The sequence below is a fragment of the Gadus morhua genome, chromosome 4 (assembly GCF_902167405.1).
Source record: "Gadus morhua chromosome 4, gadMor3.0, whole genome shotgun sequence".
Lineage (NCBI taxonomy): Eukaryota > Metazoa > Chordata > Actinopteri > Gadiformes > Gadidae > Gadus > Gadus morhua.
Genome location: NC_044051.1, coordinates 11,441,687 through 11,467,702, shown reverse-complemented (window position 1 = coordinate 11,467,702; position 26,016 = coordinate 11,441,687). Strand labels below are relative to the sequence as shown.

Sequence of the window (26,016 nt, the reverse complement as noted above, 5' to 3'; positions counted from 1 at the left end):
TATTTTATGAATAATCAATATTCCATAAATGTAGCATTATGTGTGGAATAGAGCTTGCAATGTGAACTTGGACTAGGCCAATCTGTGAGACAATTGTAGCCTAAGGCTTTCTCAAATCTTGAGCTTTAACTTTCACAAAAACATTATTCCATCACCTGAATACTGTTTTTTACGCAACATTTATTTTTTTGTTGCTTGTTTTTTATTTGGTCATGTTATTAACAGGAATCTCACATTCATAAAAGTGATGTGTGGTAGTTAGTGAATGTATTTCAGCCAGATTTATACCGATTTTAATTAAACCAGGGTCTAGTAAGTAAGCTATCAACAAGGTGTTTTCGCTGTTGCCATTAATAACTAAATAAAAAGACAAGCTTCATGCATCATTATTAATTTATTGTGAATTTGCAACATTGTAAGAAAAACATATGCAAAGTGTCAATAACTTTACAAAAACTGTGCTTACAAAATGTAACCATGCAAATTACAACAAATTACATTAAAAAAAACGAAAAATACAATAAAAGTGTCGAACAAAAAACAAAGGACTTAATAGCAAAAATAATACATTTGCACATGACTATTTCACATAAATTCATTTTTGGAATTATTGCAAAGACATATGAAAACAAATATTCATATTTAAATGTTCCACATTCTAGGACTCCTGTATTTTGAAACAGATGTAGGCCTATTTGGACAGATAGATTGACATAGATTGACTTAAATAGTAGGTATAATTTCAGCGTTTGCGCAGAAAAGACAGTCTCAAGTAATTGAGAAATGTAACATTCGCTCACCTGTGGTGGAACTATGATAAAGATGGATTCCTAAACCAAAATAAGCCAGAACTGATCAGAGTTATTGAACCAAAGGACTTTGAACTTTATATTTAGAGTCCTTACAGGACCAACTCTATGATGGGATAATTAAATGGCTGAAATTATTTCCGAGAAAAACTGAAAGGGCAAGTGAAGAGTTGTTCAACTGCGCATTTAATTTAGTGTTTATTAAGAAAGTAATAGGCAAATTACAACGTTTTGAGTCTATTGGCATCAGACAAAACGCTGTCACTTTAAATTTGCAACACCATCAACAAATAAAAAAAATGTATGACTTCAAGTGGAAGTATGGGAGCTATAATCCAGTTATACCCTGCTTGTAGTTACATTAGATGCTAAAATGGCATTTTATTGCAACATAGAATACCTTCATATTTAGATCAGAGAACAACATGTATTTGTAGCTTACATTTAGTGAATGAATAGTTTGAGTAGTGACAATTTACAAATATACATAAAGTTAGTTAATAAACTAGTTACAATATATATGCCACAACATTAAATACCCCATATTTGTAAAGCTATTTGACTCCAAATTCTGGAATAAAAAGCTAAATGTGTATAAGGTTACAGCAACATTATAATCCAAGGCTACCAAGTCACGTTTCCCCATACAAAGTTCAGTAACCTTTTAAAGATGAGAGGCACACGTTTTATTATTTCCTGTGCATTAGGCATTTATATGAACATTGTCATTGTTACTAATTTTGAACAATTTAGTTTTATGTTTCAATGGGCTTTGTGTGTAACTTGCTCATTAATATTGGCAAAGCTCTGGCACCAAATCATCATCGTATCAGTTTGGTTCTGGCTTCAAACAATACATTTATAAATGCATTAACAAGGATTTCCAGTTACAGCGGTAAATGCAGAAGGATTGAGATGAATTGGCATGAATGGCTACTCAAGACCATCTCCTCTCATTGGAAGGCAATTAGTTGAGAACTCCACCAAGTGACTGAATGAAAGGAACACCTTAAGAGCACTGGGGGTAATACATTGAAGACCACAGCCTCAAACCCTGTTTACGAGGAAGCAGACATAATGGAGTAAGAAGGATCTCTTGGTCTCGAGTCATAAACTTTACCGGGTTGCTTGGTTAGGTTTTCCTGCATGGGCAAAGGCTTTGTTTGCGTCTGTTGTGAACCGTTGCAAACATCGTTATCGGTCACATAGTTGTTCTGTGGTATTTAATCCAAAGAATGGGTAACAATGGATGTGGCACTCGTCTTTTCTAATAAAATGCTTTGCATGTTTAATAACACAATTTCTATCATGTCTGAAAATAAAAATGGCTAAATCCTACTTCTACAGAGGTTATCACTAAATGGGTATTACTGAAGAATAAAAAACACATTGGCTATCAAATAAAAGTGGTTACGAGTTTAACCATTTAAAGTTACACCAAACGGATTATATTCAACAAAGCAATAAATAGGCCATTACTAACACCTTTTAATTCTTACAAGACAGTACATCTACCGTCTTTACTGGTACACAGCATTAAACAAATGAGGCATAAACATTCCTGAAATATAAAAGTTAAAATGTAAAAAAACAAGACAAAAAACACCTAAAAAGAACAAACATGCTTTACTGTGCAATCCAAAGAATTGAACAATACCCATCTGATAAAATAATCTGAAGCAGAAAGCTTTGGGTTGATTTGACTCCAATGTCGATTATTATGCAAATTCTCAGAAAAATTGAGGTTGGAATTACGACGTCAATGTAACTACTATCGGGAAGATAGTACAGAAGATCAGTTTGAGATGATAATCTCCGTGGGAAGGATCAAATAAGGAGAAGGAGGCCCATGTGCTTCTTAGCCTTTTTCTCCCATAATGCACCTGCGACCAATCGTGTGCCGTCTTTTACCCAGAACCACTTCCATTGGACATCAAGGTAGCAAGTTAAACACCAAAGAATTGGCTAACAGGAAAGAAAAGCAGTGCAGCGGCCTTGCCAAGCCTGTCCAATGTCTTCACTGAGGAAGTCCTTGAACAATAACATCTGAACTATTTTAAAGATCGAGCATCCCACCTACCAAGTAGAAGGGGCTAAGGGGCTGAGGGGAAAGAGTGTTACGAGTGATCCTGCAGCTCTTTGGCCTTGGCCAAGATGGTGTGCACATCCGTGATAGGGTAATCCTGGAGTAAAAAAATACAAGTACAAAGAGTGTATCACGTAAAATACATGATTAAAAATCAATTCAAAGTTGATGAATAAGACTTATCATCAGTGGTCCCAAAAAAGGAACCGATCAATACCTAATGGTTATATCTTTATTCCAGAAAATAACATTCACTTTGAAACTCTTAAGCCCCTGCCAGACTGGCCACGAAAGCGTAACAGCGTTTTGAATCTTCTCGATAGTTTCAATTTCAAGATAAATACATCCAGAGTTGTACAACCCCAGACATTGGTCAGGACAATTTAAAAAAGGTCAACACGTATGACAAACGATGAGGTCCTTGGAGCTTCAGGTGAGTTTGGTTGGCCGTTCGGCAATGAAAACATTGGCTTGTTAAATTACTGAACATCTACTGTATGCCCGATCCACTTGTGAATGTTAGACAACAATGAAAAACCATGTATAGCTGAGCACTCATTACTTGTTTATTCTGTATTCTCCTTTAAACTCCTCTGGCTCTCGATGCAACACTGTGACACGTCCGGGGGAACAGGTCAAAAAGAAACACTACGTGATGCGACGCAACGCCTTCATGCTCAGTGTAGCTCCCGAGGTGAGTAGAGGCCAAAGAATTACTGCTGAGAGCATCAGCACATCAGAGTAACCGCGCGCCACTGAAGAGAAGCATAAAGTACTCAAAGACATTCTTACCTGCAGCAACCTCATATTGATTGTGAAGTCTCCAGCTAGCAACTGATCACGGATCAGTCTGTGGACGGAAAGAAAGCACCAACACAATTAGGACTGAGACCACAAAGGCAAAACATATCGATTGCTCAGGTCAGGCGAAGAGGCGGTGGAGCCTCACATGAGCATGGCGCAGCAGACGAGGATGAGGAAGTGGAAGCGGTCCTGGTCGGAGAACAGGGAGTCCCAGATGCGGATGACGTCGGGCAGGAGGAACTCCTGGGACAGCAGCAGGGTCAGCCAACGGAAGGTGAAGTACTGGGGCTTGATGTTCTGCTCCTGCTGTTGGGCAGGAGGCCGAGAAACAATTGTAGGTGGAACATTTATGAATGAAATGGTTCAGTACTTTTAATTGGTTGCGTTTATTTTTTTTAACAGACTGAATAAGCCATCCTCGCCCATATACAGCAGGCCAACTTTGGATGCATTTTAGTCAATATATGACTCAAAAAGAGTGTGACACACACAGTCATTATAACCATTTTCAGAGGTTTCCACCTCAGTATCAAAAATAGAACCAACTTGCTTCAGCCAAAATACGAATACAGTTTTCATCTCACTGAAAGCTGCTTGCGTCATCAAGGCAACTATAAAAGCCACTCACATTTCCTGCTCACCCACATTCTAGTCACCACCCGTATCCCCTCTCATTGCAGAGAGGGTGAACACAAACTGAACTCTTTCTCTTTCCTCCTTTCATTTTATATAGAGAGAGTTGAGCATGTGTGTTGGTGGAGGATAAGAGTTTCTTACCAACTTCAGATAGAGTTCCATGTCCTTGTCTTTGAGCATGGAATACACGCTCTCCATCTTAAAGGTGATGCCACACTGGGAGTCATCCAGGCTCTTGATGAAGTTGTCCCTGTTCTCCGACATCAAGTTAGTGAAACAGAAGAATGTGTCCGCCTCAGCATGCTCTGAAACATTAAGAGCACAGCAGGAACATTCATTATAAATCAAAAGAATTACGAAAAATAATACTACGCCTTTTTTCATATTTCTTTTTAGAAATGGTCTTATCCAAAGCGGTAGTTTTTTCACCACCGACCTTTCCATTCATCGTTTGGGTCTGTGGCGAATGTATAATAAATTGGCCCGACGATCTCGTTCATGCCCTGAACGTAGGCGATGCCGGGGTTGAGCTTGGCGTAGATGAAGAGGATGCGTTCGACCACCTCCCAGTGTGCTTCACTGCCGTTGGGCAGCACCTCGTACTCGTTCGATGGATAGAGGTTCAGAGACTTGCCCGGAGAACTCACCTGTACACAGAGAACCCAATGGGGAATAGGAGCGTGCCACGGAGAACCAAACCCCAGCACCACAGGTTTTCCGGGTTTTAACCAGGCTTCAGTGTTCACATGGTACTTAAGCAACCCGGGTATGAACCGGGTATCCGATGTGTAACCGCATCCTACAGAACATGCCACTCACGTTGGTGACCCCGCTGCGGTTGCGGTTGACGGTCTGTGCTTTGAGGGTGGTCTGTTCCACGCGCCGCCGCAGAGTCTCATAGTCATTCTGAGGGTCCAAGATGAGCTGGCAGGGGTAGTCCGTAGCGCGCTGGAAGAAGGCCATGTCGGGGTACAACCGCCTGCAGACACACATTTTAAACAACGTAAAGTGCTTTTCTGGGACGAAGAGGCTTGTCCTCATTCCCCACAGAAAATACTGAGGGTTAATGAATTTTGTATCTTGTGAACACGAAAGTTCACAAGATTTAGGACAATACTTTATCCAAAACGACCAACAGGTAATAATAAAGATAACGAGATATACAAGATTTAATGAGCAGGGAAGATTTGAGGTATGCTTGCTCAAAAGATGCCTACAGGTTGGCCGTGAACAAACTTAGAACCTGGCTGTCAAACAGTCAGTTTCATCACAGATGAATTGAAAGTAATGACTGGCAAGAAACTATTCAATAATCCAGTATGATAATGATCCAAAGTCTAGCTACTACAAACTTACCTGACATCTTTATCAATTTGTAGCAGAACTTCATTATCTTTGAAGTAGTTATTCCACCTGCTGTCTGGGTTTGGATTTAGAGGCTGAAAGTCAACACAAAAACATTGCATTACTCATAAGTGGCGCTAGTATGTTTACTCAGGGGAAGCCAACAAGTGGCTTCAGCGCATTATGAGGCGAAGGAGGATGTGGGCAGTGTAGTGTTAACAGCTTTCAGTAACCGCTAAGAGTTGTTTCAACATCAAACGGCATCTAATGTGTGCTACAAGGTTGATAACAGTGTCGTAGTGCTGCAGAATGGCAAAGGCTTGATGCAGAAATGCTCAGGAGAACAGGTACAATGGTTCCACACAGAAAAGAGTGGACTCACGTGATCCTCCATAGTCACGTCTTCCCTGTTCAGTCCCAGGTTGGCTTTCGCAATGCCAGGCTGAATGATCATCTCCTTTAGAAACTGTGAATACACCTCTCTGGAAGGGTATCAGAACACACAAAGTGACCGTTGAGGAAATACAAAAGTAAAGTAAATCCTGGAATTTTCCATGTTCTGTCTGTCAGCGATTTTTTAATCCGACAGTTCATTTTGACAGTAAATAATGTTAAAATTATCATCTATTATTTAATGAAATAAGTGTATCCAATCGTAAGTGAAAAGGGAACAGCGGTTGTGATAGTATGTTTTGACAGCCTTTGAACGAGTCAACACATGTTTTGATTACCTCTGCTTTGTGAGGAAAGAGTCCCATACTGTCTGGTCAAAAGGTAGATAGTTAAGAAGAATCTACCAAAAGACAAGCAAATGATGCACATGTTTATCAACATTGTTTTTGCCAATTTAACTTGTACCCAAAGCATTACAACATTTGCATGGGGTAAACATATTTGCTCCATGTAATTTTCTATTTAAAAACACCTATCATGGGATGTTAAACCTAATTACATTCACCTCAGATACAAATCTATTAAATATCATAACTAGTCAGAATACAGGCCCCACCTTTAACAAAAATAACAATTAATAAGAACCAAAATAAATGCTTACTTTCCAACAAACTGCCCGAATGCCTCCTTCAAAAGGGATACCTTGGTGAACAAGTTAATCAAAACAGATCATTAAAATTTTAAATAAAACATACAATGTGCATAAGAATAATATAAATGTGCATCACAGTAAGGTATTCGAATTACCACTGAAGCACAGTTCCTGAAGTGCCTTTGAGTCGATCTGCTTTTCACCCAAGGCCACTTTGAATTCCTGTACTCTGAAAAAGAAATATTAAATATATAATATAACAATTATAAAGTTAAAATCAACTGCATCAGACATGTAGCATACATACTGGTCTGATCATCTCAGAGAGAGAGAGAGAGAGAGAGAGAGAGAGAGAGAGAGAGAGAGAGAGAGAGAGAGAGAGAGAGAGAGAGAGAGAGAGAGAGAGAGAGAGAGAGAGAGAGAGAGAGAGAGAGAGAGAGAGAGAGAGAGAGAGAGAGAGAGAGAGAGAGAGAGAGAGAGAGAGAGAGAGAGAGAGAGAGAGAGAGAGAGAGAGAGAGAGAGAGAGAGAGAGAGAGAGAGAGAGAAGAGAGAGAGAGAGAGAGAGAGAATAGCCAAACTCATTCTTTACACAATTAACACAAACAGTTGTACTATTTTATGAAAGCGGTGGTACAAAACACATGAGAGGGCTCAATGTTGAATAATTCAATAAAATATATTTATTTCGATTGATCAATGAATAATTTAGAAGTGTACACAACGTCCTAAACATAGAAACAACACACAATGAATATGACCCATCATTACAGCAAGCTTGGTTGCCTTGTTAAATCTTCATAAAAAGTCTTAATAAAACCGACAATATGGAGCCAAACATCCTTTTCGCCCAAAAAAAAAAACTCCCTCATCATCCTTGTAAACTAGTCAGGTACTGCAATGATTTTACTGGACGTTCTTCATTTTGAGCGTTTTCCCTTTAGGAGGGCCAATAGAAAGTTATAGAGATGTGTGAAGTTCCTTTGCAATTACACCATGTGCTCCCTTCCATTTTAACCTCATTCATACTCTGTACAATGTGCCCATGCTCATCCTCCATATTAGCATATTAGTATTTCGCCTGAGATGCAGACTGTCTGGAACAAGGTTGAGATGCTGGAAACGTCCCTTCCCCATCTCTACCATCCGTCTCCCAGTGTGTCATAGCGCAATCAACTTAGACCATTCTGATGTTGAGTTGAGCAACAGCTGACACTCTTGACCCTGCCTGCATGCATTATCTATTAAGTTCCAACCACATGATTCACTGTGTAAGGTTAATGTGCAGTAGGACCAACGTGCATCTAATAAAATGGCGGAGTGAGGCTGGCTAACTAAAGCAGCAGGTATACTTTCCAACGAAGACATTCACAGAAATGTGTTTGTGCTTTGGTGATGCTATTAATAATACCTTCAAACTCTGAAACATTATCTTCCTCCCAAATACAAATAATCCAAGAGGGTTTCTTTCTGTTGAACCAGCACCAAGGGCAATCCTTGTTACTCTCGGCCCCATGACAAAAACCCTTCTCATGGGTCCTACACCCTTAATACTTTTCAGTAGCTTGAACCTTGTGATTTGAATCTCCTTCCCCCAATGCTACCTTTCAATGAGTCACAGCAGCCATCTGCCTTTAAAACAAAGGTTAGACCTTGTTTGCCATAATTGCTTTGATGAGACTTCTTGGGACCAATTGAGGCAGAAAAACACTCCCAAGTGAAACTTGAGCCCCAGTACACAACAAGCAGGGATTGTTCTAGTTCAGATCATCATACTCCATCTGTGGTCATTGGAATCGACTATGCCACAAAAATGAAAAAAAAAAAAAAAAACATGTTGCACAGTAGACATCATACAATGGGGACATATTTATAAGACATTGTCTTAGACTAATTTGCTTGACGCATTGCAAGACAATTTATCTGTTTCTACAGGTCAGATGTATGGCACAGACACCATTATACTTTGTCATTACTGACGCAACAGATATATACATTTGATGGTAAAATTCTAGTCATATAATCAACAAACATTTCACGTTTATCTGACAACAAGGGGGTATAATACTCCCAGTAGGCATATAGTCAGCGTGAATGTGAGAGAAGTAGCCACAGGCTATAAAGACCCGTTCCGATCAAGTATCAAAGAGGTAGTTTGACGGAAATACAAGCTTACTCGTGTTCCCTCAATTGGCGTAGTCATCATCAATCAATCAATCAATGGGCCAACTAAGTAGGGCTAAGTAGGGGTTTTCAAGGTAACGGATAAGGAGGCCTTGTTTTTTCTTTCGCTGAATTAGCATGGTCAAATATGTCTTCAATATGTCAAAACCGGTTTGATCAGAATGCCACCACTTCAATTTCATTCCTTGTTCATTTCCTTATGTAATGCGATGCGATATTGTGATCACAGATGCATGGTGGTTTTAAAAGCCCAACGTTACACATATCCAATAAAGTTAACAACGCTGAAGTTGGCATCCGATTCGCAGCATCCGATTCGGCTTGAAAACCACTTAGAATCTTCAAATCGGTCCTGATTGAAAACCACTACACCTAGACTCTTCAAATCTGGACTACATTATCACAGTGAGGCTCTACATTATGTAAAACATAGTTTCAGATTTGTGAAACCTTTACCCTATTTGTGAAAATGCAATACAGGCTTATTTGAATGTTTTTTAGGGGTCCAGACCGCATTGCATTTTCACAAATAGGTTAAAGGTTTCACAAATCTGAAACTATGTTTTACATAATGTATAGCCTCACTGTGATAATTGAGTCCAGATTTGAAGAGTCTAGGTGTAGTGGTTTTCAATCAGGACCCGTTCTGATGCAGTCGGGACCCCTAAAAAGCATTAAAATGAGCCTGTATTGCATTTTCCACAAATAGAAAAACGGTTTCACAAATCTGTAACTATGTTTATTATAATGTATAGCCTCACTGTGATAATTTTGTCCAGATTTGAAGAGTCTAGGTGTAGTGGTTTTCAATCAGGACCGATTTAAAGTGGACCAGCTGCTGAATCGGATGCTGCGAATCGGATGCCAACTTCAGCGTCGTATAAAACGAGCTGTTTCGTTGTAGTGAGTAAACAAAAGGTTAGCCAACCAATGATGAAGTATATGCATGCATGTGCCTAGGGCCAGTCCAATGAGCAATCATATTTTACTGTGATCTTAAGACAGAAACACAACGGCCGCGTCAGCCAGTCTCGTGTCAAACTTCAGGAATTGCTGATTTGTCAGTCAGCTGATGTGTTATCATCACGATAGCTAGCTAAACGTACACAAAGATAGCAAAGAATCAGCAAGCAAGGCTCCTTATTGTGCAATTTACATTTTTCGTGTATCGTTATTGGACTGCAAATGCAAAAAATGACATGCTTGGAAAAAATGACACATTCAGTTTGCTAGCTGTGACAGCACTAGCAAATGTACCAACAAAGCTGAGGGGAGAGCTATTGCTAATGTTAGCAACACTATAGCGTATATAGTAGTACACATAGTGGCTGGTAAACCAGCGTGAATGGTGGTTTCTGACTAACACTATAGTATCATAATCAAACCCTACATTAATGAATACATATTCATCATTGTCTCACCTGTTTCGATGTTTCGAAGTAGACATGTCTACGGCAAGCTGTGACGGTCTCCTTTAACAGCCGTCGCTACCATGAATGAGATGAATGATCGTTCGAGGCGGTGACTCCGAAATCTTAGGATCACTTCCGTCTTCATCTAGAAAGTTTGGGCTGTGTAGGTCAGCTGAATAGGTAAACAAATAAATAATTTGATGATGATAATCCATTGCTCTGCTAAAATAACGGCCTCGTTAATAATCTTTTGTAAGCAGTTTAACCTGTATTAGAGATAGGTTACGATTTGATTGTGTATTATTACATTGCCCAAATGCTCTATGTAAGTTGTAGTAGTGGTTCTCAAACTATTTGTTTGCAATTCCTTATAGGATATTTTTTCAGCCAAGTATCCCTTTCACAGCAAAACATATTTTGTGGTCGGAATAAAGTACAACTAATATACAATGTATTTGCATGTTATTTGGAGTATATAGGCCTATTAAATGGATGGTACTATGGATGGTAAGGAACATAGTGCATCACTGTTCCCATTTTGGTATTTTTTTACCACACTTCTTTTTATTAAGGAGGAATTATTTTTAAACATATTTTATAAGCAAAATAAAAACAACTTAAAACAATACATTGCAGACATTTCCAAGTAGCAATCATGCAAAGTCAACTGCGAATGCGCACCCCCATTTGAGAAATACATGGCATTGTATAGACATCTTTAAAGACACTCTGTAGCATATCTGTGCCTTTACTCATCAAAGGGCCTAAGACTAATTATATAAAAGGAAACCTTGTCATGGGATGAAGCTATCCGCTGCTCTTCATGGAAGTTACATGGAAACAATGTCTTCAAATTGTGTTGGAGAGGTGAAGTAAATAATGTGATCCATGGTCTAGATACATTTTGAACTAGACTTGTAAAGACATGCTTTGCATAGACTATATTGACTATTTACCAGAAGCTATTTACAACTCTCTAAAGCCATTGTCTTCCCTCACCTTTCTTGCTCTTACAGGCCTGCAATTGAATTGTCCCTAATGATTATTGCTGTGGTGCTGAGTCAAACAATTATTTTTAATATAGCAGTCTGTTACCATAATCTGTTTGTACGTTTGGAGAAAATAAATATGATCACTTTATTTGAAATAAATGAATGTCTTCCTATTTGTAGGGAAATTAAGTTGCTAAGATGTAGGCCTATTGATGTAGGACTTTAAAATGTTTTTGTTTTTTTCATCGTTTGAACAAGTAATCCATTTCATTGCGTACTGATGTAGCATTGCAAGGCAATGTTTTGTTCCTCAATGACTCGATAATGATAATAGCAGGCCTTCTCAAACCAAAGTGAGGAAGTTACTTTTATGGAACGTGGATATAAATGATGCATTTAACTTTAGGGATGAACAGCCATATTGATGGAAACGCAGACAGGTCGGCTAAATGACAGCTCTGCCAACTATAATAGTTATATCCATATGTAGGGTCCATACGATAGGGTCACGCAAGGTTACTTGGCACAAGAAAAACACAGGGCCTACCGTGCAGCATAACCTAACCGTATCCTAAGCGACTCGCACGCCAGATGTGCATTCGATACTTATGTTATTATTTTCAACCATAAACAAGTGACGGAAATAGAAAGTAGGAAAAGGTAGAGCAGGAGGGGGGCGGGTGAGGTGATGGAAGAGGTGGAAGAGGAGGAGTCTGTTTGTTGACATCGGGACGAAAACGAAAATCAGATGAGTGGAGACTGATGAAAATATATCTAACAGCACTCAACAAGGTATCCAGCCTTGGCGAAAGCTAAGGTAGAGTGCTTACTGGTTAATTCTGAAACAATGAAGAGTTGACCGATCATGCTCTCGTCTCCCAGAACATTTATACTAAGCTCACAAGTCTATCGGTCGCTAGCTTACCAAGTAGCAGGCGACGCTTATAGTAGCAAAAGTCAACGTTAGCCGAAAGCTAGTACATATATGATACAGATGACATCGTATCGGCACGTCGTGGTTTAACTTCAAACAGCGATAGGTGATATTGATTAAGATTGTTTTGGCTAAGAAGGCTTACAAGAGTCGTTGGTATCTAACGCTAATAATGATAATATGCGCTTTTATTCTGCATTCTAGCTAACCAGCTAGCTAGCTCACTTAATAGTCTGCCTGTATGTTCACTCTCTTGATGTTTTAGCTAGCGAGCTATTGAAGCACAGGACAGGTACAGCAGGTATACTGTACAATTATTATATCAGACAAGTTCATTAACAGTTATCAACCATTATGGCAGAATCCATTGATGTGAATGTAAGAAGAGTGTAATGCAAAAATAATATGTATTATTAATTTAAGCAAAAGCAGTTTTGAGAGGGCATAACAGTCTAATTGTATTCACTTTTAAATGGTATGCTAAACTAGATAAAGATTGTGCCGAAAAGCCATAACCATTTTATAATTTTCACATTTATTATAGTAGGGATTATAAATTATTAAAGCAGTTCCGTAATTACAGAAGGTAGTATGAATATTGTTGCAGCGGTTTTGCTGTTATACATTGAAGTGGTGAGGCTTATAACTTTATCATCCTGATTGCCAAATGTGTTAATCAAATATGACTTCGTTATTTTGATAGATGCATGTACAACTCGTTCATGAGTCATTTGGCAGTACAAATAAATGATTGTGCCCTAGTGCCTGCAATGTGAATGTCTGTAGTTTATAACTCCTACGTTCTTCTTTGCTACCCTGTCTTTGATCTGTACCAGAGGGAGAAGCTAATATGGCAGCAAAAACAGGAGACGACCCGGACAGCCTCATGGCTTTAGCAACAGTCTTCTGCCTGAGGAACCTTAGGAAGACCATGTGTTACCAAGGATACAGAAATAAGCTTTGTCTGCGCTCAGACATCTTTCTTCCTAGTGAAATCTGTGATAAGCTGGTCAACACGTAAGTATAGGAATTTGCCAGATATATAATGTGTGAAATAGTTTTTTGCCAGAAATGGCCAAGAAGTGTTTTAATACAAAAGTTTCATTTTGTGACTTTTTTTTTTATCAACAGGTATATGGACTTGGTTCACACAGACAGTAACTTTGAGCCACAGGAAAGTTTTTTCCAGTTATTTTCAGACCCCAGAAGCACAAGACTCACAAGAGTACAGCTCAGAGAGGATTTTGTACGCGACAGAGACTTGGAAGCCATTAGAAAACAGGTAAGGTGACACCCAAGAATATTGATCTACAAACAAACATTTCCTATTCAATATTAGACTTCTTATTATATTTGTATATGAGCTGATGATGGGTCAAATGAACGGTAATAGGTTGATTGGGAATATGTACCAAGTGACCACTACCTCTGCTTATTTACCTCATATAAATGGTATTTTAATCCAAATACATTAATACAGTCGCAGTTTAATTCTGGTCTCCTTTATGAATATAACCTTTGTTGCAAAAAATTGAATTTAGCAGTATTATTTATTACTTAGAAAGAATTATGAACGATTAATAACTAGGACAATCGTGGAGTTGGACAAACAAGTAGTTAGCAAAAGAGTTTGTGAGCCCTCAAGATCTTAACTCGGCGGCCAATAATTCTCTGCAGAGGAAGGGTTATTATTGTTTTTTTAGCATTAGATTGAGATAATTTGTTCATTTGTTGATAAATGTAAATATTCATAAAAAAGCAAGAGAAAAGAACAAAAGCTAATAATAAAACAACAGCTCATGATTTATATCTAACGGCCAATAGTGGTGTCCACACCAAATGCAAGGGACCATAAAACGCCATAGTTCAAGCAAACAAAACGTAAAGCAAACTTTTGAGTTCAGTAGAATTATGGCATTAATTTGGTTTGGCCACTAGATGGCTTCAGATCTTGTGGCCTGGCAACCACAGAAAATATAAACCGTATTAATTGCTTTGTGGTCAAGGCACACAAAAGGCTCATCTCGCTGTTATTTCCTGTAGGTCACATTTGTGAATTGCAAAATGTTTGTAGAATATTATGGACCCTCCTATTTTACATTAGAAATTAAACACTACTCGATACAACATTATTTCATTGATTTGAAATGACAATGAGCAACATGTTTTTGGCGCTGAAAAGTGTTAATCTCACTCTTAGTGCCGTATTGACCGACTCTTCCAAAAAAAAAAGCCAAAGTTCTATATTAAAAAAAACGTGAAAACACCAAGACAGCACAAATGAACTGAACATGAAACTAAACTTACTTTCCCTTAACTAGAATAAAACTGGAGCTTAATGTGTGTATAAAATAACATTTTAAGACATTGTGTATATCCCAAGGATACACACAGAATGTTTAAAGCTAAAGATATGATAATAATAATAATTAAAAAAAATTAAAAGTGTATTATCTGAAGAGCCTATTCATAAGGAATGATCTAACCCCCCCCCCCCCCTCCCATCAGGACCTGATCAAGCTCCACCTGACCTACTGCAGCAACGTGTCGGCCCGCAGCCTCAAGACGCTGGGCTGCTTCAAGGACACCCTGGTGTCCCTGTGCCTGTTCGGCTGCAGCAACATCTTCTACCGCAAGGGCGGCGCCCCGCTGGCGTGCGGCGAGGACAACGAGGAGGACGACCTGGCCAACCCCGTGTCGCGGCAGGCGCTGGAGAAGGACTTTAACTTCGAGGGCTTCGGCCGCCTGCGCCTGCTCAACCTGGGCGGCCTGCCGGACGAGATCGACGTGGAGCCGCTGCTGAAGACGCTGACGGCGCTCACCTCGCTGGACCTCTCGGGCGTGCAGCTGGCCCGGGCCGCCTTCCTGACGCAGTGGAAGGAGCGCATGGCGTCGCTGGTGCTCTACAACGTGGACATGTCGGAGGAGCTGATCGGGACCCTGCTGGAGCTGGGCAAGCTGAGGTAAGACACCCCCCCCCACCGCTGCAGTAACCGGCCACAGGAGGTCGGGGGTCGTTCTCTTTGTTCATGCATCGTTGGATTTTATTTGTGAGCGATACGCCGTACTGAGAGAGAGGGTGGTTGCGCTGTCAATCCCCGGATCAACGTAAATATACCGTAACCTAATCTTTGTTTTGCCATGTCTCGCATGAGAAACGAGGTTGAAAATGCCACTTAACCAAATCCTGAAATACATTGACTGCTGTTTCTGTGTCTGATGAGGGGATACTCCATGATAAGGAATGGAGAACCATAATGTGGGGTCTGCATGGTCAATCAGATTCAGATTCTGGTTAGCTGATTTAAGAACACTTTCTCTGCCAACAACGATAGAGAATACTTAACAACCACGAGGCTCACACAAAGCACTCTACCGAGGTGTTTGTGACACTGATCTATGTGATCTTAGGGGCTGAGTGGATGATTGGCAGTAGATCCACTGTGTTGTTGTAATTCATAAGGGAGTGCAGTTATTACATTGATCATCCAGTATTTATACAGGCAACGGTTGTTGTTGCACTGAACACAGGCGTTTGAAAGTAGACTTTGAATCTGCATAATACTAAGTAAATAAAGAATTACAATGAGAAGAAAGAGGTCAAACATTACAACGAAATGTAAAAGGTCAAACATAATAATGTGGCAATTAGCCTTTGTGAGACCTATGTTGAGCAGGGGACATTAGTATCAATAATATTCATATTTTTCCTGGCCCTAATGTTCATTAGCATCAAGCTAAATTATGTTATTCCTAAAGTCGGCATAATGCACTGTTAAATGTTTTATGTTTTTGGGGGAAGTGCACTAAGGATATACACATCAGTAGTTATTCAGCGTAATGTTGCTAATGACATTTCGAATCACCATTCACAACTTAAGTATTCCCCTAAAAAACAGAACGCTATATATTTATAAATATTAGTGCTGTCAAGCGATTAAAATATTTAATTGCGATTAATCACATTAATGTCATAGTTAACTCTCAGGCAATTTTTTTTCTATGCTAAATATCCCATGATTTCTTTGTCCCATTAATTTTTCTCATTTTAATGCTCTTATCGACATGGAGCAGGGTATCGGCTTGCCTTGTGCAAATGTTTTTTTATTGATAACAACATTGGCATATACTGATCAAAACAGGACGATGAAAAAAAAAAAATTAATAAATAAATTGTGTTAATAGCGCGATAAAGAAATTAACGCCGTTAAAATTGGTTTGCGTTAACGCCGTTAATAACGTGTTTAACTGACAGCCCTAATATATATATGTGTGTGTGTGTGTGTGTGTGTGTGTGTGTGTGTGTGTGTGTGTGTGTGTGTGTGTGTGTGTGTGTGTGTGTGTGTGTGTGTGTGTGTGTGTGTGTGTGTGTGTGTGTGTGTGTATTTCCTGATATTGACCCGACAGCATCTTCTCAATGTGTCCCCCAGGCATCTGGACGTTTCCAGAGAGAGCAGGCGCACGTCCAAGTTCAAGATGACCAGGAAGATTCTCACGGCCATCGCCCAGCGGCTGGTCAACCTGGTGTCCCTGGACATCTCGGGCCACGTCATGCTGGACAACTGCACCGTCCCCCACGTCAAAGACGCTATGGGGCGGGCCAGGTAACCCCCGGCAACCACGCCCTACATTCATAGGTTGTGTCATTTATTAGGTAAACAAAAGAAAGTGTAGGTTTATGCTTTTGGTATCTTTAAAAAGGCTCTTTTGAAGTGTAATTCTGGCAAAAATGTAACCGAGGTTCTTTGTTTTGGCATGTAAACCTATCAAATAAGCCCTCCAGATAAATTTTTCATTGAAAAATGTATCTGTATCGAGTATAGAGTTTGCCCGGCGCAATGTTTGGCTTCAATGTTTTTGAGGGGCACAGCGAACGCCACAAAATCAGCATTTTTTAACCACTAATATAACTAAAATAGCACCAAACCTCTGGAGTAGAATGATTAGCGTTCCTACACGTAAAAAGAAGCATCCACAACTTAGTAAGCGTAGCGGGAGTATTTAAAAGAAGACAGCTATCCAAGTCTGTGCCTTACCGGTAGGTCCATGTCTCCAGGAAGTCCACACAAGTCGATTACCGGCTACCGTAAATAATATAATAGATAATATAATATTATTTATGGTAGCCCTCCCGCTACGCTAGCGAGAGGGCTTATTTGATGGGTTTACATGCCAAAACAAAGACCCTGGGTTACATTTTCCCTGGAATTACACTTGAAGTAGTGCCTAGTACAAGTAACCATAGTTCAAAGCAATGTTTTAATTGCCATTCAGTTGATTCGTTCAAAATTAGGAAGAAATACAGAGGCTAATATCATCGTTTACAATGCCATGCTTATTTAATTGACATGAACGTGTTTCCATTCATCCTTACAGCACGGAGCCCTGCAAAAGCAGCATCTATCCCTTCCAAGAGCTGAAGAGACCTCTACAGTTTCTGGGTTTATACGACACCACGCTATGTAACGTGACACATATCCCCGCATATAAGGTAAAGGTTATGGGTGGGCAGAAACTAGTTGTTTAGGTGTTATCCAATACCCGACAGCCATCAGTGTGAACAGACCTTTGGCTTTCTGTAACACATCATCGCTTAACTACAATTGATTGTATGTTAATGGCGAGTGCGTGCGTGCGTGCGTGCGTGAATTTAATTGAATGAAATTTATTTCAAATAATCTTGAGGCCATCTTCCAAGAGTCAATATAAATCCAAGATTAGATACTGTACTAGATAGCCTTTTAATATGAACGTGTATCTTATCTGTAGAGAGAAGGGAAAATATGGTATAAGAGGCCAACAAAGTGTTGCCTCAATCTTTATTTGATCATTATTTCTTAGCCCTACATCGATCAACACAATAGAGCTTAATTCATTGAGAAGTTATATATGAAGTGTGAAATCAACAAGTGATGATGTATCTAGCAGTAAAGTAATGTATCAGCTTCTTTATTTGCGTAACACTTCCTAGTGTAGTGTACCTCGTGTACTAGTTATCGAAAGTACAGTAGGCGTATAATGTATAGGTTATGTTCACGTTACCCAGGGATCAGATCTGGTGTGTGTGTTGTCCGTCAGGTGACCGGGTCGAAGAACGAGGACCAGGTCCTGAACGCCATCGAGGCGTACACGGAGTTCCGGCCCGAGCTGGCCCACCGCGCCATCAACCAGCTGTTTGACATCGCCAGGATACAGCACTGCAGTCAGCTGCTCCGAGCCCTGCAGGTACACCCAGAACCTCCACCCAGCACCACCACCACCACCACCAACAACAACAACAACAACAACACCACCACCACCTCCTTCAACATCACCACCACAACCTTCAACACCACCGCTGCCGCCACCACCACCACCAACAACAACACAACCAACTTCTTCAACACCACCCCCCTGGTCTATGGAGCCCCGGGTCATATAACACGAATTAGACTCACATACTAGCTTAAAAAAAAAGCATTACAAAGTAGCCGTGGGTCGTAACCATGGGGACAACACCTCCCCTTCCCCACCTCCATTTTAAGTCCTAGTTTTCGAGTTTGATCCAAACAGGTGGTTCATTTACACTTGAAAGATGCTGTAGGTTAGATTACAGAGCTATCGTTGGAGTGTCATTTGTTAAAAGTAGCATAGCCATCCATCAGTAATTAATCTGTATTTCAAGTTGACGGCACTTGCCTCTGAACGGTTTACGGCGTCTTCTGATCGGTTCCTCACAGGTGCGTGAAATGCAACACCTTTCAATGCCAGAGAAACACGTGGGAGCCAGGCAGGGACTCCTGTTATTTGTGGCTGTTTAGTGTACAAAATCTTGCCCGCCTCCCTTTTCTCTCTGCTCTATCTCTCTCCTCCTACTACTCAAATCGTACTCGCGTCTTACACGCATTCCCCTCTGTGCGTTCCTCTCCATGGCCAGCTGGTGATCGCCGCGCTCAAGTGCCACAAGTACGACAAGAGCATCCAGGTGACGGGCAGCGCGGCGCTCTTCTACCTGACCAACACGGACTACCGCAACGATCAGAGCGTGCGTCTGCGGCGGCAGGTCATCCAGGTGGTGCTGAACGGCATGGAGCAGTACCAGGAGGTCACCGTAAGTGCTCCACCCCAGAGACCCCCCCAGATGAGACACTCCTCTTAGGGGGCCGATTGTGGTTCCACGGCGACGCAACGTCCTTGCGGACCCTCCTTGCGTCCACCGCAATGGCCTGACGGGCGCCTCACAAAAACGTGTAACCTTGCGTCGAGGCGACGCAGCAGCAAGGGCTGTGATTGGTCCGCTCACTAAAACCTCGACGCAGAACCAAAACAGGTTCACGGCTGCGTCGGAGCGTCTGCGTGATCCTGGCGTTGCTTGGTGTGGAACTATAATCAGCCCTTTATGCATCGTGCCAGACGGGCATTTCAAACCGCCGCCGCAGAATGTACTAACTAGTCTTAGAATCAACCGTATTTGTCAATAGACAAGTGCACTTGACGTGTGCATAACACAAGCTGATATTGTCCAAAGAAAAATTTAGGAAAATTGCCTATGCAAATCTATTTTAGGAAAAATGGTCAAACCCCGTACGGTATAAACGTTAAAAAACGACCTCGAGGTCATTATCTCTAGTAAATCCCTCATTCTTTGACTGGTTTTGACCCACACACGATCCATAGCGTTGGCGTGTACAGTAAGGTCCGTCCTCCCCCCCCCCACAGGTGCAGAGGAACTGCTGCCTGACGCTGTGCAACTTCAGCATCCCTGAGGAGCTGGAGTTCCAGTACAGCCGGGTGAACCAGCTGCTGCTGAAGATCCTGGAGCCGGCCCGCCAGGAGGAGTCCATCCAGAGGATCGCCGTGCACCTCTGCAACGCGCTGGTCTGCCAGGTGGACAACCACCACAAGGAGGCTGTGGGCAAGATGGGCTTCGTCAAGGTGCTGTTTTCATTTATGAGAGTGTACAAATTGTATGTTGTGTTTTATAGCAGCCACAATAGGTCAAAGACCAGATGTACAAAGCAAGACATGTTTTGGGGTATGCACTTGCGGTTCGATTAGGTGCACGGTTGACCAAACCTTTGAAGGGGAAGTTACATGCTAGCACAAAAAACACACACACACACACACACACACACACACACACACACACACACACACACACACACACACACACACACACACACACACACACACACACACACACACACACACACACACACACCAGCAGTGCAAGGCAATTCATTTGACATTTCAGATTCTTCAGTTCAATTCATTTGACATTTTTAGCAATGCTTTGCGTTTTTCATTCAGCTGTCACTTTATTTGTTTCCAACCATTTACATTTTCTTAAATGGTGTGCATGTTTACATTGTTTACTCCATTTAGACTTTTGAACTTTTGTTAAAATCCCTTCATTTCAACCTCACTTTGTACTACAGCACTCACCGTATTCTCTCCAGGAAATGCATTTTCTAGTTTGTTCTAGTGTTTGGTACTAAGGTTCTGTTGTCTGAATTTTGGTAATAGGGTTAGGGTTTTATATTAGGATCAGGTTTGAGTCTTCGGCTTTTTGATCTAGGGTTTGGTACTCTTCTATGATGCATTATGAGTTAAGATATTAGGCAGCCAACTGATTAAACTCAGTTCATAATGTTTCTTTAGATTCTTTCTGCCAAGCAACACAACCACAAGTTAAAGGGATAGAATTTTCTTTGGTTCATTTTGAAATTGAATCAAAATAACTGGTGACACATGACTCTCTCACATGTATTGTTACTCTCCATGATTCATTGACATCTTGCGTATGTACTTCCTCTCAGACGATGTTGAACCTGATCCAGAAGAAGCTGCAGAGCAGAATGGTGAGTGGTGACCTCCTCGCCGGCCTAACTACTCCTGTAAGCCCCAGGACTCGTGACCAGTGTGTTGAGTCCCATGGCTTTGTTTGTCTCAGTGTGACCAGGTGATGGAGTTCTCCTGGAGCGCGCTGTGGAACATCACAGACGAGACGCCCGACAACTGCCAGATGTTCCTGAACTGCCGGGGCATGAGTCTCTTCCTGGAATGTCTAGAAGTAAGCGTCTTTTCATTTCCTCCATGCTTTTCTGCCTTTGTTTGACTTGTTTACTAATACCCCTTTTTCCATCGACATGTAACGGGTTACATTCTGATTTAAAGAACATATTACCGTAATTGGTTTTGAACCTAAAAGGTAGTTCCTAGCTGGAGCCAAAACATAACATGTTTTCTTCGACCTGAAGTGTGAGCCATGACCAAATCAGTGGGGGTGCCATATTGTACAGCTTGAAAATAGACTGTTTACTTCTACTTCCGTGGGGCATTTTGCAATCCCCTAAATTACAACGGTGACCCTCATGGCTGGTCAAAACGCAGGCTCGTCAACGGTGGGCAATTCGTGCCGATGGTTTCGTTTTCTGTTGCATCATAGCTAGTTTACTGCGGCCCTGATCAAATGGTTCTGAATCAAGTTGCTGAAATGCTGACCGTTCATGTCTAGCTTGACTGTCTCGTAGTCACAGTCATTGACGTTCAGTGAGAACTATTGAGGAATTCATTCATGTATTTTTGTTTCAAAACATAATGGATAATAAACAGACATAACTCATTGCTCATCCTTCCAGGAGTTCCCAGACAAGCAGGAACTCCATCGTAACATGCTGGGGCTTCTGGGTAATGTCGCGGAGGTCCGAGCCCTGAGGCCACAGCTGCTCACCCCACAGTTCATCCTCGTGTTCAGGTACTGAAGGGCCCATTACAGGACCCTTTTACAGACCCTTTAAGAAAGTACTGGGATTTAACATCAAAAAAAGTCCTGATATGATGGTACTTAACGATATTCTGTTATTGAAAGGAACGGAAGGTGAGCAAGATTATATGCACACATTATAAGTATTCCTGGGAATAATCTCCTTGGAGCGATATCAAACTGTATTTGTTTTATATGCGCTCATGATATGGGTTCATGGGTGAGCCTTTATATACAATAGACCAATTTATCTTCATAAAGGGATGGACGTTGATGATTTGCATTATGAGCATGATGCCACACGTCGCTAGGATTCCACGGTCCAGTGGTAGAAGCTTATTGTCGTGTGGAAGTTTCAGTAAAAAAAAGAAAAAGTGTACTCTCCCTTTTTAAATTATGAATGGTATTTAAAGAGGCTATGAACCCATCCCACCAACACCTCCGCCCTCCACAGTAAGCTGCTGGACAGTGAGGCGGACGGGATCGAGGTGTCCTACAACGCCTGCGGGGTCCTGTCCCACATCATGTTCGACGGGCCCGACGTGTGGGGCATGGAGGAGCCACTGCGGGACACGGTCATGAAAAAGATGCTGGACGCCATCCGCAGCTGGGACGTCACCTCCCGCCGCAACATCAACTACAGGTCAGAGGTCGCGCGGAGGAAGCTAAGCCGATTGGTCGTTTTCCTTTTTCTCCCAGGTAGCACGGGGTTGCATTAGCTCAAGAGGTAGAGCGGGTTGGCTAGTAACCGCAAGGTGGCTAGTTCGATCCCCGTCTCGTCCTAGCAGAGTGTCGAGGTGTCCCTGAGCAAGGCACCTAACCCTAACTGCTCCCGACGAGCTGGCTGTCGCCATGCATGGTTGACTACGCCGTCGTTGTGTGAATGTGTGCATGAATGGGTGAATGTGAGGCAATGTTGTAAAGCACTTTATAAAGCACTCTATAAATGCAGTAAAATTAAAATGAAGCACGGTGCTACCTTGATCATCATTTTTGGGTCGTTTCACCTCATAATTCAGTTTGACATTACACAGACTGGGCGGGGCTGTTTCCACCTCAACCGATCACTATGGGCGTCAGTGTTGTTGTTTTGTTGTTTCTTGCGAATCACACAGTTTCCGTTAGCCTTTTTGAGGTCACCCCTACAAAACACTGATTAGCTTGTGGAAAATTAACGCTGAGCCGAGTTTCAACTCGAGCATCCGATAACAATTTTAACTAGAAGTCTCATAAATATATATATAAATAGAGGGGTTTGGTTTGAAGTTCTTTTTCATTACACAAGCAACGGGTCAGAGTTCATGATTCTGTGTCAGGTACTCTGCAATGCAGGCATTTTTAGGACCATTTCATGTAGATAAGGTTTAAAATCCGGCCATGCGTTGCACCCACTTACTGTTCAATCAATGCCTTCTATCTGCTATGTGTTGCTCAGGTCTTTTGAGCCCATCCTGCGACTCTTACCTCAGGGTATCGCTCCAGTTAGCCAGCACTGGGCTACCTGGGCCCTCTTCAACCTAATATCTGTTTATCGTGAGTACCCTAGACCCTTCATCACGCATCTATTACAACCCTTTTCAATTTCAAATATATTACATTGTTTATCTCTATATACTCGGGCCATAACGTGAACAGAACTTTTCAATATTTCTAATGCAATGACTGAATGAATGTTTGGCGAGAACTGTATTCAACTTTATTTTGAGATGATATAGACTACCGTTGTTTGTTTTTAAAATTGTATTTCTCTCTCCAGCGAGTAAATACTGCCCCCTGCTGATAAAAGAGGGAGGAATAGCTCTTTTGGAGCAGGTTCTTGAACTGGATAGCTCCCATGACGACACAAAGGACATGGCAAGGTAAACAAAAAACGAAATAAACCAATGCAAATATAGAAACCTTTCACATGATGTTGATCACATTCCAAGTTGTAAGCCATAATGGTACCTTTTCACCGTTATTAAACCCCCCTTTAATTGTTCTACACTAAAAATCTTGAATAATACAATCTAATCTGGGTCTGTGGTAGTCTTATTATTCATTTTGGGCACAAACCACCCAGATGGTGGCTTGAAATCTGGAGCATCAGATCACATGATTGAAACCCAGATGGTTCTCTCCGTGGCTAAGCACATTGGTTGAAATACTTCCATTCGTGTCAAAGGACATATTTCACCCGTTGCATTTTTCTCTTTGTTTGTGTTGCAGAAAAGTAATGGAGCAATGTGAAAACTTCAAGGAGGAGCCAATGGAGATCAACCAGGGTCAGGAGGTAGCGAACGCACAGCAGGCCTAAGGGAGCCCCCATCGCATTTCAAGCTAAACCAACATAGGACCCCTTCACTGGGGCCAACAGCCGTGTGCATTTTTCTCTGTAGAGCAGAAACATTCTGTGGACACCTGAATCACAACGCTATTTGGATGGACACGCACCATGATTTGACTATTATGGATTTAAGATGTGCATGGTGTGTATTTGTGAGTGGGTGTGCTTATTTTTGCTGCACATGTACGTATATCTTCAACTGGGAGCAGTTTGTGTTGCGTGTTTCTGTGTGTAAGAAGGAGGGAGAGCTGCTCATTTGGATCTTCAACCGGGTGCAATCTGGAGCTGTGTGTGTGTGTGTGTGTGTGTGTGTGTGTGTGTGTGTGTGTGTGTGTGTGTGTGTGTGTGTGTGTGTGTGTGTGTGTGTGTGTGTGTGTGTGTGTGTGTGTGTGTGTGTGTGTGACAGAGCTGCCCATGGGTATCTTTAAAGTGGAGCTATCTTGGGGGGTGTGTGTGTGTGTGTGTGAGCGTGTGTGTGAGATGGAGGAGAGAGAAAGTCAAAAAGAGGCGCTTACTTGACATGGCATGGCGTTCGAGTCCATGGCAACAGAAGCGGATCCTCCCCCCCCCCCCCCCCCCAACCCCATCCCTATCAGCTGTGTAGGAGGGCTCATGACCCCGTAGTCTGCAGCCCCATCATTATCGCGGCCCCATCAGCAGCAACGTCACACTCACGGAGAAGCCCCCCCAACCTGTCTCCTCTTCATCTGTAGGAACGTGGAGCCCACCACTGCATTCGATTGAAGAGAATAAGCCGTTATTTGGCAGGGTGCTGTTGGGTGTGGATTGGATGGATGGAGGGAGGGCGGGTGTGATTGCAAGGGGGCGAACACGCCCCGCCTTTTATTATTATTGTGATAAGAGTTGAAATAATGGCGTTCTTTGTGATATATGTAAATATTTCATGTACTGTCCCACCCTTTTTTTTTTCCATGTGTGTATGGTTTATAATATAACTGTCAACTCTTGATTTTCATGACTGTATTTAAATTTATTTAGATTTTATTGACACTAAGGAATAAAATAAATAAGTGTAATCTAGTCATCTTAGATGGTCAACACGGATCTTTTATACGACTAGTTCTCTATAAGGGTGAACCTAGCTTATATTTGCTAACATTGTACCTATGTTATTTTGTTGTTGTTACTGGCAGCAATACTGCAGAGCCCTGGAAAGCTAGTACAACACCTGAAATCTTTGATCGTTGCCATCTCAACAGTGAGAAAATTCGTTTGAAACGTATCTAAAATAAATACCCAAACCGAAGTTCCTTCATTATCCTTGACGGTCTCCTTGAATTACGTTTACAGTTGCATGGTCAATTTTACACATGCATGTCAACTATACACAAACTCACACATGCTTATTTTTCATAAATTAAGGACCCTTAAACCACAAAGGAAAAGCCCACAGTCACGCATGCAGATGGTACAGTTGCCGCCTATATATATATATATATATATATATATATATATATAGTCATTGTATGTATGAGCTGAATTTGGATTCCATATTTTAAATGTATGTTTAGAATAATTCTGAAAGCACATACATGACTGTCCTGCTCTTACAAACGCACTAAGTTTGGCTCTAGTATTTATATGGATGGTTCACTTATTTATGGTTTCAATAGTTAGTTATTTTTGGCTAATGATTTGGTTCATACTTAATATCACTGCATAGAGAGATGAAGAAACTCTG

At 41.3% G+C, this 26,016-nt stretch overlaps 2 protein-coding genes across 2 annotated transcripts; one reads left to right on the top strand and one right to left on the bottom strand.

Annotated features, from left to right (window-relative positions):
* Positions 1–375: 375 nt before the first annotated feature.
* On the bottom strand, positions 376–10,450 carry tbc1d13 (TBC1 domain family, member 13). Its single transcript, XM_030354179.1, has 12 exons — positions 10,327–10,450; positions 6,880–6,953; positions 6,734–6,774; positions 6,411–6,472; positions 6,062–6,161; positions 5,692–5,774; positions 5,155–5,314; positions 4,772–4,982; positions 4,477–4,640; positions 3,845–4,005; positions 3,688–3,745; positions 376–2,992 (listed from the first exon to the last, which is right to left on the bottom strand). Exons 1-12 carry the CDS (start codon positions 10,350–10,352, stop codon positions 2,927–2,929), a joined length of 1,206 nt encoding a protein of 401 aa, XP_030210039.1. The 5' UTR covers positions 10,353–10,450; the 3' UTR covers positions 376–2,926.
* Positions 10,451–11,995: 1,545 nt separating this feature from the next.
* On the top strand, positions 11,996–25,595 carry zer1 (zyg-11 related, cell cycle regulator). Its single transcript, XM_030354268.1, has 16 exons — positions 11,996–12,126; positions 13,080–13,260; positions 13,375–13,525; positions 14,752–15,206; positions 16,674–16,847; positions 17,620–17,734; positions 18,322–18,468; positions 19,160–19,333; positions 19,942–20,157; positions 21,042–21,083; positions 21,176–21,295; positions 21,864–21,979; positions 22,443–22,631; positions 23,424–23,521; positions 23,745–23,847; positions 24,197–25,595. Exons 2-16 carry the CDS (start codon positions 13,094–13,096, stop codon positions 24,282–24,284), a joined length of 2,355 nt encoding a protein of 784 aa, XP_030210128.1. The 5' UTR covers positions 11,996–12,126; positions 13,080–13,093; the 3' UTR covers positions 24,285–25,595.
* The last annotated feature ends 421 nt before the right edge of the window (positions 25,596–26,016 follow it).